This window comes from Haemaphysalis longicornis, unplaced genomic scaffold, assembly GCF_048455015.1.
Source record: "Haemaphysalis longicornis isolate Haplotype H1 unplaced genomic scaffold, Haemaphysalis longicornis Haplotype H1 scaffold_3, whole genome shotgun sequence".
NCBI lineage: Eukaryota > Metazoa > Arthropoda > Arachnida > Ixodida > Ixodidae > Haemaphysalis > Haemaphysalis longicornis.
Window position 1 is genome coordinate 154,743,488 of NW_027526335.1, and position 14,973 is coordinate 154,758,460.

Genomic DNA, 14,973 nt, shown 5'->3' on the forward strand with positions numbered 1-14,973 from the left:
CGCGGCCGCCGCCTGCACAGCGACCGTGCGGCTCGCTCAGTGGGCTTTTCGTGTCTCCGGCGCATTTTTGCATCCAATGTAAATAACAAGTAATAGAAACAGAGTGCCTGGAATCGCTGTAGAACTTTGGTCGCGGCCAGCTGCCCGATGAGCTGACGAAATCACGGCGCCTCCGCCGCCAACGATCGGGTCATTCGTTCTCGAGAGCAAAAGCTCCGCCCTCCGGCCCTCCGATTGGAGCAGAGAGCCGGGCGAGCCAGCGAAAAACGCCGGCATTGCGGAAGCGGCAAACACAAACTCGTGATGTGTTTAGATGTTGTTTATTTACAAAATATCCGCGGGATGTCGATTGCACACTTTAAAATTGACTTTAAATATGTTCTAGGCTGTATTTGCCGCTGATATTTTGCAGATGATGTATATGTGTTCACACCAATCTACCTCCGAAGTTATCTCGCCTTCAAAATTTTGTGTCAGTGCCCCTTTGGGCGGTGGTCCTGGGTTCGAATCCTGGACTAGGACGAATTTTTCTTCAACTGCGAAGTTTCTGAGGAAGCTGTACAGCTTTCTTTTGTAGCCGTATGGCTACCTTCAGGTGGATGTCAAGCTTTCCTTCACAGGTAAACGGATTATTGCCGCTCCGTGGTGATGGCCTCTCACTGATCATTTTTATTTTTAAGTGTTGGCTTTTTTCCACGGACTACATTTACATGGCTGAACTGTGTAGATGTGCATCACAGCAACCTGCAGCGTGCTCTTGCCATGACGTCGATGTGATAGAAACTGCGTCGCAGCCATGTAAACACGGCCATACCTGATGTCACAACTTGCAAGTGGTGTGAGCCGTCCTAGCGCGATAATAAGTGAATTTCTTGCATCCGCAAAAGACTTGTACTGTGACAATTTTTGAACTTCTCTTCTCTATTCTTTTCCCTTTTGTTGTGAATGTTACAACACTTAGGGAGTGCGTACTTTGTGAACGTGATAAGCAGTTAATTTTTTTTTTCCCTGCACGATAATTTGCAATGAGTGTATTACTGCGAGCCTATTAACCTGCTGCACTGTACTAAAATGCCGTTTCAGCAATTTATGTTGGAAGGGTAGTAAACTATATTTGCCTCTAGTTCTGTGCCTTTTTAATACCACATACACATTCAATATTCAATTCAATATGCGAAAACAGGTTTTTGCCTTTTTCGTATTCGATTAGTATTCAAAAATTTCAATATTCGCACAACCCTATTAAAACAGGTCATGGTAGACACTAGGCATATACTACACTGCGCAGCCTTATATTAAATTTCACTTTGTCCTCGTTCAACCTGAATCCACTATACAAGTCATCTTTGCAAGGCCACAGATGCCCGAGAAGGGGCAGCTTTTCTTACTTCTTTTTTTTTCTTCTGAGGCAGTTTGTGAGCCAATCCAATAGGTGCCCTTTCATTAGCCCAGGGCCACCGACAGAACGACGACAAAAAACAAGTTCAGTTTGTTAGGGAGGCTGCTTTGTCCCAATATTAATGACACCAATTTCATTACAAACTTCAAACAAATACTCCAAACAGATGAGGCAGTGGCGACTCCCCAGCCTCTCTCTAGCGGGGTCTCTATTGTGTCACAGGACCTTCCTTGTACAGCTGGTGACTGCCGACCGATGCCACCACCAAGAAACATGACTGTGCGATTGCAGTTGGGCCTCTGGCTCTGTTTTGCTCGCATCACTTGAACGCTACCACTCAGCTAATTCCCTGACAACCGTTCTCTTAGACCTGCCAGCTATCGCGCCATTGCTGATTGTGTATCCAGAAATTCGGAAGTGTTTCAAAGTTGCTTGCAGTTTTTTTTTTATTTTAATTGAAAAACTCCTTTCATGGCTCAAATGGAGCTGAGTGGGTTGCCAAAGGCCTGTATGTAGTCCTCATAGCCTCTTTAAGCAACGAAGCGGTGATCCCCGCCCTACATCAGCACACCAATGCATCTAGCCAGCCACATGAACAACATTGTGCAGTGAAAAATATCCCCCCCCCCCCCTCCAGTGGTGAGGAGAAGGGGCATGTCGGTGCAGTGATCAGGCAGGCCCACAGTAGTGTCACTAGACAAGGGTAAAGAGTATAGGCACTCTTTTCTCCTATTGTTCCCTGCCTCCGCCATGATCATCGATCAGTTCGCATCACACGACATTTGTTTACACTGCGGCGGTTCATGGGCACCGCCATTTTGTTGTTTATGCGCTTTAGTCGGTCAACTCTGGTAGACTTAGCTTCCCTCCTTGCTCTGCGGCTGATCACTATTGACCTAGTTCCAAATGTGAATCAAAGATAACGTGTGTTACAGCATTTCAGCAGCAGAAGTATGTCCAAAGATGCCGTTTTGCTGCATCTTTGGTAATGTTAAGGAATGACCCAGTTTGAAGCCGCAGATGCGGCAATCTCGCAACTCTGATAACAACAATATGTGACGGTAGTCTGTATCTCATCTAGTGACACTAGCCCACAGCTCACCCTTGGTGGGGAAAGGGGCCGGCGCCTGGGCTGCTGCTGCTGCTGCCTCGCTGGTGGTGGATTTGCAGGCTTCGTCACCTTGCCAGTGGTGGTCACCTGCACACATTTCCACCAGGGCAGTCGACTGTGAACACTGCAAATGCGTTGTTGCCTCACAGAGGAAGAGGTGCAAAATTCCTTGGGGCACTCAAGTCTGCTGACGTGCTTTCAAGGCGAAAACCTGGCCATACTCATTAACAACTTTTCAGTAACACACACGTACACTCCAATTAACCTTAAAGGAGCACTGACACCAATTTTCGGCGTTAATATTATTGCACAGTTCGCTTCCTTCACTCAACAGAATACCCTGGGTGAAATATGAGCGGCCTGCGACGTGAAGAACACAGTTTAATTGGATCTCATTTTTCGCGCCGTTGGAGCAGCGCGCGGAGCGGCACTCAGCAAATAGACATCAGCGTGACATCATCCAGGGAGAGCCAAAAGAAGTGACACGGCAGCGCTCGTCAAAAACTCGTGACGTCACTTCACATGCGCGGCCCCACGAGCGGCGAGCACGCGCAACACCCTCTCAAGCGGGCGCCGGTGACGTCCGCACAAAGCGGTGAGGTCTGTCATATGAGCCGTTTGGGATGAAAGCGCGAGAATTCGAAACAAACGATTTTCAGGCCGTTCAATGTAATTAACTATCGCGCGCTGAAGTATTTGAAGTGCTGTTTCAGGTTCGCCAGGCCATTAAGCATCGATAAAACCAATAAAAGTGTAACATAAAATTTTCGTGTCAGTGCTCCTTTAATTTCAACAACAATGAACCTCATTCTTTACTGCCTGACAACACATATTATATTTTATTTGCAGTTGGCTTTCACCTCCATGAATGCTTCTCGTCATTTCTACAGAGGCAACTCACCATGCACGGTGTAAAGAATTAGCCGATTTTATGAAACATCACAGACAGGCCCTTATATAGTCCATGATTCGACACCTGCTGCTCATGTGTCTTCATCTGGGAACTAACAACACATGCGCAAAGGTGCACAAAGTTGATGTAAATGTAACGCAAACAAAGTGTCCAATTCGCTTCGATGTGCTGCCCATCACTTCTGGAACAAGGTGCCATGCGTGTGACAGTGGGAAGCTGATGTGCAGAAACTGAAAGCAGTATCGAAGAGACACGAACTAGTGTGCCGAGCACCTCAGTTCCCCAGCAGCGCAACATAATAAAAAGAACGCTCTCGTATTTCATGGAGACAACACTTCAAGTGGATGCCTTCTAAGGTGAAAGCCTTAAGTGCCCAATTCTCTGAAAAAGTGCCGTTGCCGTTCTTGTTGTAGTTGTCTGGTCAAGAAAATGGTCATGTGTGATTCTATCGGATTTGAACCCAAATCTACAAACTATAGCAGCCAAGTGCTCTACCAACTGTGCTATCCCCACACGTTGCCAGTGTAGAACGAAAGTTGTTGTCTGCATTGCTGTTCCTTTCTTCGCGGCACATACCCACTTGGGGGAATGGCTCGCAATCGGGCACTTTGAGGGTCTAATGTGCCCGCTTCACAAAATTCACAAAACTGTGAATTGGAAACGTTAAGTTGTACAATAGTGTGTGCCGCGCAACACCTGAATGCGATGGCACGCGAGTAGAACAGGTTCCCACCAGCCGCGCAGATCCCAGATACTACTAGGAAAGCTGTGTCGTGTGCTAGTCTGTTAGCTTACTGGCATAATTAGAGCCGTAAGACAAAGAAACAAAACTGACGAAAGAGACGCAAATACGATTTAGCGGTAAACAAGTTGTTAAGAAGTATCACCTTCAAAGCACGTAAGGGGACTTAGGTGCCCCAAGAAATTTTTCGGTCCTTCCTGTAGGCACGCTCCTATTAAAATAAGGGTAGGAGGTGGTGTAAAAGAAAGGGGGTGCCATAGCAGAAGACACCCACCCTTCCCTCAGGTGCCGGGGACAGAATCGGGCTCCTGGGGCGCCTGGCTCTCAGGGGCTGTCGCGGGGCTGCCGTAGAGTCTGTCCTGCTGGCCCCTTTCTTCTGTACAAGAAGCAACGGAACAGGACAAGAGGAACAAGCTGGAATAGGCAGTGGGTGGGGTGCAAAGCTCGCTTTTCCCGACCCCTGCGCACATGCTATACCTCGCAATGATTTGCCATCGTTAGACTTGCAAGTCTCCCCTTGGTGGTATACTAGGCACTTGTCATTTTTATACCCTCTCGCGGGGCAAATCTGATGTCATTCAAAGCGAAAAACATCTGCTATAAATGCCATTTGGTTTGTGGTCATGCGGGTCTACATGGCACAGTAAATGTCATTCAATAACGATAGAAGTGACAATCACGAAACTCGCAGAATTGCATGGTAATAATGTAAGTGCATTCATGATGATTTTAATGCTGGCACTCCTTTGGACATGAAAAAAAACTGAGAGCATTGCTTTTGTAATACTCATTCATTACAGCCATCGCACACTGAATCAAATTTAGGCCTTAAATGATTGGTAGCTACTACACCGCAGCCACAACATGCAGTGCCATGTGATAAGCTTAAAATCCACTGACTTTGACAAACTACGCTGCATGTGTGTAAACATATAACCATTGAGAGACAAACATAGGGCTCTTGCCAGGCATATACAATGAATAACCCTTCATAACAGTGGGAACTTCCTGACAGCAAGAATGTCAGACTAGGGGACACCGTCTCAATAAAATTATTTACAGCATGCCTAGAGGAGCATTTAGGACACTTCAATGGGAGAAGACAGGAATATGTAAGTAAACGAGAAATATTTGAGCCCCTTGAGGTCTGTGGATGACATCCTCTTGTTCGGTTAGTCGGGGAATGAGGTGCAAGGAATCCTTCAGAAATTGCACTTGGAAAGCTCAGGGGTACAGTTAAAGGTGCATGCGAATATAAATCCAAAGTACTAATGCTAAATAGGCATTCAGAAAGTGTCCTTTTCAGACTAGGTAATGACATTCTACAAGAGGTGGCTGAATGCAACTATCTTGAGCAACCTGCCATCGGCAATCGAAACCGTGACAAGGAAACCCGGAGCATAAATATATATGCACCACAGCCAGGAATTGCACCTGTGATTTGGCGCAGAGTGGCAGAGCACATTTAAATGACCTCTACAAGTAATACAGCTCAAACAATGAAGCCCCACAAGTACTACGCCAAGAAAGCAAGAGTGATGCTTAGCAATGCCCTACTTGCTTGAGCGACTTTGCTGTTGTTCTGCGTTGCCAAATGTTGAACAGACTAACTTGAGCGTCAACTAACACCACTTAGAAGAGGAGCAGGTTCATTAACTCACCTTTGCAGGCTCAGAGGATCGAACCAGCCCTTCGGGGCGCTTCATGGCTGCAGGCCGCGGCTTGGCTGCAGTGCCCTGTTTTTTGCGCAGGAAAGGGAAGGTGGGGGGGGGGGGGGTGTAATGAACACTACAGAGGACTTCGTTTGCAAAAAGATGCAAACTAGCAAAACCTGACCCAGCCTTGATGCTAGGGCAATACAGTAGAACCCCGCTCTTACGTTCCTCAGAGCGGCATTTTCCCGGCTGCTACATTGTTTTTGTCTAGTCCTGGCACAGCTCACAGAGTCCCATGTATTAAAATCCTCACTGTTACATCGTGGCTCAGGGTACGTTCCCGGATCATTCGTCGCAATCTGACACTCCGAACACGCCCAGGCAGCATGCGTGGAGTGCCATTTTGACGTTTGACGAGCCTTGGCCAGGCTTGGCTACGGAACTGACTGCATGAAGCCGCACGCGGATGCGATTTGTCGCCACTAGATGGCTCTTGTTACTCTATGCTATCACCACCATCACTGCGCTTAAAACGCAAGTTTCACTTCGGAACACCGGAAGTGCGTGTTTGCCATAAAAGCACCACCGCAAGAATAGCACGCGCTCTCCTCGTCATCGTGCGCTTCAAGCTTTGAGAACGCCGTTGAACTTGCAACCGCGCACTTTGTCGTGCCTTGATAACATCACAAAAACGGAAGGCGCTTTCCCTTCAGAAAAAGCTTGACGTACTAAACGCAGTAGATAAGCATTGTTTTCCAGCGATCGCAAAAAGTGGCAATCCTACATTCTCGAGTTTTTTAAGGTTCGAAAGCGAAAGTTGCAGAAATACATGGTTGCAGAAATAAAACACTGTTTTCATTCATTTCCGAAGGTTTCCTCGTTTCTTCACTGCTGCGTTTTCCTGGTTGTTACGTTTTGTGTTCCCGGTCCGATGAAAAACGTATGAACGGGGTTCCACTGCATAATCGTTTGAGCTGGCCTCTATCAAGGCTTAGTAGGTGAACTCTCAGGTGAGTTCAATACTACCCCCAATCCATTTCTTTCCCTTTTTAACTCAAATCACTGCTACTACCACTCTGCCTCACTCTACAGTGGTGGGACGGAGGCAGACACTTTGCCCTTATAATTGAATACAGGTTGCCAATAACCGGAGCAAAGGCACATCAATCGGACAATACCGTGACACCAGTGTGCACAACTGTTAGGTACAGAGCCGGGCACTGTAAAGGAAACACAAACCTAGCTCTACAACTTGTAACAAATTGTTCCTTTGTACTGTCTTAGAGCACGGCTTTACTAGACGTCGGGTTAGTAAAGCAGAGTACCCGTGACTATGAGAGCACTGCATGTGCCCAACTGCTCGCATGCCTTATGTTGTGCCCTCTGCACAGTGCTTAACGTGCGCCGTGAGAATTCGGAAGCAAAGGGTGCCGAGTGTGCCGTTGCCTACAACCTTGCACAGAACAAAGGAGGGTACGACTCACTGTTGCCTCAGCAGGGGACGAAATGGGGCTCTTGGGGCGCTTCAGTGGTGGCTGCTGTGCTGCTACTGCAGGCATGGGGAAACTGGTGTTCACCTTCAAAGGGCAGAACAAGGTCATAGGTCATCAGCTGGTCATCATCATCATCACCATCATCACAAGGACGACAAACAAGATGCTGTGCAAGCTCAAGAGAAAATTCGTGTGCCCCTTGCACTACTGTCAAGCACTAAGATAACGGTTACCCAAGGTTACTATTGCGGGATGACGATGAATGCCTTCTGATGCAGCGATCACACCCAGACACACTGCCCCTACACTGCTGTTTGAATCCAGTGCTTGGAGCAGCCAATTTTCTCACACAGCACACACTGCTGTGACGTTTCTCCTATGCGTACTTTTGTCATTTAGTAGCAAAGTCAGGCAACTCGCTGCTGACCCGTTGTGAGTGTTCATGCAGTGCAGTGACATGCGCAACAACATTTAGCACTCTTTCGTTTCGCAATGCTGCTTTTCTAGGCAGTGCAACTCGCGAATGCACCCTTGCATGTCCTCCCCGTAGACGTGGCACTGAGTGAACACCTCCGCAGTTGCTTTCCTTTCCTCCTTTTTAATCAGGGTGTCGAACCACGACTGAACCAAACCAAAAACCGAAACCGAACCGGTATTTTCCCCGGAACTGAACCCAAACCCGAGCCATTATTCTTTGAGCATGCCGAACCCGAACCAGAACTGAACCGAAAAAAGAAATAACGATTACCGGTTCACGACAAAATGGTTCGACCATCCGCCGTTGGTAATGTGCGGTCAATGCTATTCAGTGCCTTTCTTTTTCCCACCATCGATTTCGTAACTTCTCACGCACTTTCCCCTTCAGATCACTATCAGCACTTTCTTCGTCATTACAATGTGTGAGGAGAGGTATGCGCACCAATGCTGCCATGGTATGCTACTGCTGGTAGCGCGAGCAGAATGCAAGGCTGAGCAAAGGAAATGTCTCTTGGCAGCCTTCCAATGATATGAAACATTAAGTTTGCCCTTCCCACGCTGTGACTGCGTAAGGGCAATCGGGCCGCAAAATTGCTGTACTGTGCAATGGCGAAGCTGGTGTTGCATTGCTCAAGAACACCCAAAATGTGTGCACTTAATGCATTTCACAATTTTCTTTAAGAACGTTGTACACCTAGAAAGTGTGACAAGTGTGACCCTCAAAAGGTGCTCGGTGGCTGAGCCATTAGCTGCTGCCCACGTGGATGTGGATTTGATCACTGCACCCAGCTGCCATTTTTCTGATGTAGAAGAAGAAGAAAAAAAAAAAACCATCCATGCGTCGAGAGTTCGACGCATGTTGAAGATCCCTAGGTGGTTTAATTGCTTTGCCAGCCTGCAATATACTGTGTGCCTCATAGCACAGTCCTGAGTAGCTTCGGGGCATCAAGCACACCAGTACTTTTTGGGAAGTGGGTTTCGACAGGAAAACAAACAAGACAGGGCCCACCACATGGTTCCAAATTATTCCGTGCAGAGTTCCCACATGAATAACTTCCTGCACTTTATTGCTGCCTTCGGCCATTGAATAAGGAAACACCGAAAGGTAGATTTTGCTTCAGGCGTCCTTTCTTTTGTCCGACCTCTAACACCCAAGTGTGTCATAAAGCAAAGGCAGCGCATGCTGTGGTGAGTTGTTGCGAGTTGTAGCGACTGCAGTCTGCTGGTAGCGGTTCCGGTCGCCGTCGCTCCGTCAAGCCACGACTAGGGGAGAGCTTAGAGCAAACTCAACAGGTTTATTTACATTTTTACAGTGAGTTGTCGAGATGAAGACAGAAGACAGCTCTTGGCGGGCCGCAGTACGCCCTTTTTGTTGACCCCCGATCCCTAGTTCCCTAGGTTGGGGATCCCCATACAAAACAATGCGGACCAATGGTGATGTGTAAGTTCCTCGCTGTGAAGCACCGCCCTCGGGTAGGGACACACCTTTCAGGTATGTTGGCAGATGCACGGCACACACACACACACACCCTTGCCACTCGTCAGGAGCCTGTAGTAGAGGGGAAGAACGGAAGACGCGCGGGCGCCGCGTATCCTTTTGGTGTCCGCCGCGCGCTGCGTTCCCACGGTGGGGTTCTCGCACGTACTTCCCAGGGAGCCTAACAGCACAGATTAACAAGGTTCGTGGAATCACTCCGAGAAGAGTTAATGGCTTGACCATTGCCACTGCCTTCTTCGCGGTGCTCCCGCCGCCACTGGGGTCCCATTGTCTGGTCGTCGCCGTCTGGGCTTTCACGCGCACACGCGTTCGTTGCTTAGGCAGGGGGAAGAGCACCGGCTCCTTAATCCCTTTGGGGCAACAACACTCAACACCGCTCAAAAGCCGCTGTCAATCAGTGGCCGCCGCCGCGTCTTGTCGGCCTCCTTTCGTTTCCGTCGACAAGCGGTGGGGTGGTCGACCAGCGGGCGACTGACCCGCGCAAACCTGGCGCCAGTGAGTCATAACAGTGCCTGGTATGATCGTCAGTCTTTCACAACCCGCAGAGCGGACAAGTTCCCGTTTTTTAACGTATCCAAATAGGATAATACGGATACCAGAGAACACTGTGAGCGTATCGTAGGCACCCACCATTCTGGAAGAAACTGAGTCCCTCAACCTTGGAGGCACTACGTATTCTGTCTTGGAAGAGAATACAGCACTAGAGTATGCATGCAGAAAGGCACGCCCATCCCATGCTGCCCCATTTGCCCAGCACTAATCCTTTCTGCTTGTTCTGCTGTTTCATGTTTTTCAGCGCTGCTTCGCTTTGGGAGATACACTTGCTATAGCTCTTGATACTCGTTTTGAAGGGGGGGGGGGAGGGGGGGTAACCCTTTGAGGGTCACAGCCGTACATGTACGGCATCAGCAAACACTTTCAAAATGGTCAATGACGTACATGTACGTCATTGTTTGTATCTTTAAAAAGCGCACCTTTTTCACCAACTTCTCTTGCTCGGCATGCGCTGCCACACTTTGGAAATACGTCAAATTTTTTTCTTGTGTCGATGGCTCTTCTTTTTTTTTTTTATGATTTACTTCAGCGGCCCGCTAACTGTCGCCCACCAGGCACCCGGTCGCCTACCGCTTCTTGCGCCTGCCACAGACCAAGGTAGAGCACTGCACGGGCCCGGGCCAGCCCGAAAGCCCGGGCCCGACCCAACCCGCGGGCCGGGCCGGGCCGCCCGAAGTCGATTACCCGCGGGCCCGGGCTGGGCTCGGGCTCAGTGCCACGGGCCCGGGCCGGGCTCGGGCTCGACGCCACGGGCCCGGGGCGGGCTCGGGCTTGAATTCATAGGCCCGGCCGTTAATAGTTCCGACGTGAAGTGTAGAAAAGAGCATAACATTGAATATTCTGAGTATACTTTTACGCGCTTCTTGATGTTAGTTGTGCACATTGTTTTAAAACGTGTTTTGCTAGGGCTGATAGTCACTATACTGCAACTTTAATGACATTTCATGTACTGCGCAAAGATTTTATATTTTGGTGTACAACATATCAAAGATACGGTTACAAGGAATGACCTAGCTGGGAAGGAATTAATTAAGCCACCCTGGAGCTGTGCACCTATGTCTATGTACGTGTGTTTTAGATGTCGAACCAATCTAAATGCGGCTCTCGTGGCTGGAAATCAAACTCGCGTGGTAGAGAAGCGCCACCGCTTAACAACCACTCAAGGGAAAATATTTCAACGCACGCACATACTCGTGGATTCAAATGGAGAGCAAGAAATTTCATTAATACCAACTTGTGACCGAAACAACTACATGAAGTTGCCAAGAGTCTGGTCATCAAAGCTGATGGTGTCTCTCGTGTAAGAATACGAGCTATTATTACGCCCATGTGGCGGGAACTGCAGACGGTGTGAGCTAAACTACGTGTACTTTTAAACCCTTATTTTTTGCGTTACAATTCAGGGCGTACTTGTACAGACTACATGCTCCGTCTGATTTCCCGCTACGAAGACACTCGACCAAATATAATAAAACAAATTTTCTTCAACGTCTAGGACCAGGCCTGGTCACACACATGCGGACCCTCCCTAGGCTAAAAAAAAAAGACCATGCCCGGGCTGGGCGTGGGCTTGAGACGACGGGCCTGAGCCGGGCCTGGAATTGAGACGACGTGCCCGGGCCGGGCCTGGGCTTGAGACGACGGGCCCGGGCCGGGCCCGGGCTAGGCTCACTTATGAATTCCCGGGCCCGGGCCGGGCCCGGGCTCGGTGCTACGGGCCCGGGTCGGGCTCGGGCTTCACAAAGCGGGTCGGGCCGGGCTCGGGCCCTAAAATCAGGCCCGTGCAGTGCTCTAGACCAAGGTCACCTGTGAAACTGATGAGGCTCTTTTCTCCCCCCCTTTTTTTTGTATTTTATAGGAGCGGTGCGAGGTTGTATGCTGGTGAACTCCCAAATGAGTTCGAAATGTCCCCGGTTCACTTTTTTCCACTTTCTATTTCAATTATTCCCTCACTCAATCATTCATTCACTCAATGAAACATAAAGTCAAACAAAGCAGGGCCAACTCACCTTTGCGGGAGCAGGGGACCGAACTGGGCTTCTAGGCCGTTGCTTCGCCGGACGGGGCAATAACGCGGGCTTCGGCTTGCCAGCAGGTCCCTTCGTTTGGCACTGCAACCATGAAAAAGCGCGCAGAAATGCAAGCCCATGGTGACAGGTGTAACACGCTTGTGCACTGAAGGCATTCATCTTGCCCTGACCTCCATTTCCATCTCTGTTCCACACCGGACAGGTGCTTCCAAGCACCGCACGGACCTTCGCTCATGTTGTGTTCAAACTAATATCAAACAATCTCTGTTGCTTTTTTTGACTATGCACAAAAGAATGTTACTTACTCAGTCCACGTAAAACCAGAGTCGTGTGAGTTCCGGAATTAACCATGCAACGCAGCGTACCAGTGGTGCGGGCGTTGGGAGAAGTGGCGCCCTCTTTGGCTCAGGCGGTGAAACGTCGGCTTCTGGCTCGCCCTTTATCTCTACACCAGTACCACTAGTCCCGCTCTGAGCAAGAGAGGAAGAGAGAGAGAGAGAGTAAACAGAACTGAGAGGGAACGATGAAAGGGGGAGTTTTTGCTAACTAAATTTATTGGTTCACTGACAGCGATTCATCAGCTGAAATCGCTTATTACCGAAATTATTCGAATGTAAAGCGAGATTTTTTTCCAAAATCTGTGGTGTCAAAGTCATACCCCGCCTGATAATTGAAGCTCAGTACATATATGGCGATTTTTTCGACTCTCCAAACTGAACCCTCGCCTTATAATTTATAATCCGACCACTTTATAATCGAATAAATATGGTAACTACTGAAATCATGTAGTAGTACAGTTAAACCTCTATATAACGAAGTCGTACTTGGGGCGCAACTTTCGTAAAATCAGGGTTTCGATTTTACTGTTCATTTAACCAGTTATTGAGGTTTCAAAACATTGCCCATCACCCAGAAACAACTGCTGTGTAGTTACCTCTCCACTTAAAGCAAAATTTCTACTAAAACTGGCCACAAAAACTGTATGAGTTAGTTTCAACATTTAGGCAATGGAATTCGGATAGCGGACAATAGTTCACGTGTCGTCGTAATACCGGTGCTTTTTCCGCAACGCCTCATATGATAGCAGACCTCAGTAGGTTTCCACTTTGTTTTCTATTTCGTTTCAGTCACTACTAAACGCCGCTATTAGTCAATTGAACCCGCGTCCATGCCCCGAGGTGCTGGTTCGAAGTTACGCCTCTTTTGGTCCATTCAGTGGTAGGCTTAGGCGCTGCGTTGGGGGGTGCAGCGGGCCAACAGCGGAATGGTACTATGAAACTCTCTGAAGACTTTTTCTATGTACAAATGCTCTGCAGTATGGGCGCGTGATACAACACGACACTTTAGATAAAGCCACGATTGTGAGTTGCGCGGAGTACACGCGGACCACTTCACTGTGTGGAGCAGCGCTTACGTGCTCCCGCTAAAGCGGAAGGCTTACATTAAATATCTTCCAGCCAAATTCGATTAAGCAATTCCTTTTATGCCCGCTGAGCCCTAAAGAAACCGATTTCCCTGCATAGCAGCAGTCTAATGAACACGTCTTCTGGAAAACATCTCATCTTGCGCTTTACGAGTCCAGTCACCCTTCAACTTTGCAATGACACAATCTGTTATAAGGTTCCGCAACTTAGTGGATGGAACAATGCCGATGGTCACGTGGAACATATTCATCGTGAAACGTATTCATGATGACGCATGCATCCATTATAGCCCCTACAACCCGCCCCTGCATATAATCCGCAACCCCACTTTCAGCTCGCCGGAAAAGAGAAAAGAAAAATCCTCATGTACTGCCTGCACATTTTATACAGGAAAGGCTGCACCAAAGCTACTGCTCAAGCAACACATCACATACTATGCAGACAGAAAAAGGGTACATTTAGCCAGTACAATACAGTGACTGCAAGGCAAAAGTCACAATTCACTAATAAAATTCAGTTGTTAGAGTTTTTGTTCCTTGTCTTCGTATATTTTGTGCAATCACTGCCATGGAAGTCTTAGTCAGTGTTACAGCGTAGCAGCTTCACGACACAACGCGCATTGCCATGAAGCTGCACTAAAGGAAGAACCCCTGCGTATTATCTGCCCCCCTACTTTGCCACTGAAATTTTCGCATTTTTGGTGCGGGTTATACGCGCGAAAATACGGTACCTCAAAATGCATTCCAGTGATCAGGGCCCGCTTGCTCGAAGCCCAATAAGACAGTCTTATTCGCAGTCTAATCTTATTGGCAGTCTTATTCGGTGTCTTATGTTCCCTAGGCTATAAGACGCTTTTCGGAAACTTATAAGACAGCGAATAGGACTCCAAATAAGAACGCAATAAGACTGTGAATAAGACTGCTCCAAGCAGTCTTATTCACAGTCTTATTCTGACGTGGTCGGTCATTTCATCATAAAGATCGACCTCCATACCGGGAAAAACGAGTGCAGAAACTGTAGAAGTGGCAAATGATGCCGCGCGGAGTCCGCTTGACCATCTGCTTCGAACAAATAAATGCCTGTTCCATGGAGGCCGACGGCTTTGGAAACGCCGTTGGGAGAGCGGGTGGTAAGGGCCAGACAACACAGGCCGTGGAAGCTGCGAGGCCTAGTTACTTTAATGTGGCAGCGACGGCTGCAGTCAACCACCGTTTTCAACTTTCGCTGTGCGCTATGGGCATGTGTTGTATTTCCCAGGTAGCGCGGCTTTTTTTCTCCCTCACGTCAAACGAAGATGGACAGGGATGATCGTCTGCGGCCAGATATTTGTCCTGAGCAGACATCGAGCGGCCGAACGCGCGGTATGAATGTGTGATCATCTGCTATGTCGGCTGTCGCCGCAGTAGCAACGAAAAAGCGGCACCGAAATGGCTGAACTAAGGAATTTTTTATAAAATCATGCCCACTAGCTCAGAAACAACAAATAGGCGTTCACAATAGAGCTGAAATTGGACAAAAACTATACACAACAGCAAAACGTTAACAGCCTGTAATACCTCTGCCCGAGAGCATTAAATAAAATCGCATTTTCAAAGAGAAGCTTCGCAGACTTCGCGTCTTTCCATCAGTCCCTTCGGAAGTGGTGGTTACGAAGCTTGATTGTTTGGGTTTGTACT

General features: G+C 48.3%; 1 protein-coding gene across 16 annotated transcripts in view; it reads right to left on the minus strand.

Moving 5' to 3' along the window:
* The window catches only part of LOC144175156 (uncharacterized), a 100,484-nt gene that overhangs the window by 46,590 nt on the left and 38,921 nt on the right, over positions 1–14,973 (minus strand). For 10 of the 16 annotated variants that reach the window (XM_077704242.1, XM_077704241.1, XM_077704250.1 and 7 more), the window contains 6 exons: positions 12,239–12,343; positions 11,853–11,954; positions 7,305–7,397; positions 5,827–5,901; positions 4,440–4,541; positions 2,502–2,597 (listed from right to left, as the gene is read on the minus strand). In XM_077704242.1, coding sequence (XP_077560368.1) covers positions 2,502–2,597; positions 4,440–4,541; positions 5,827–5,901; positions 7,305–7,397; positions 11,853–11,954; positions 12,239–12,343 — 573 coding nt within the window. The remainder of the gene's footprint in view (positions 1–2,501; positions 2,598–4,439; positions 4,542–5,826; positions 5,902–7,304; positions 7,398–11,852; positions 11,955–12,238; positions 12,344–14,973) is intronic. The other 6 variants (XM_077704248.1, XM_077704253.1, XM_077704254.1 and 3 more) reach the window with 4 other exon arrangements.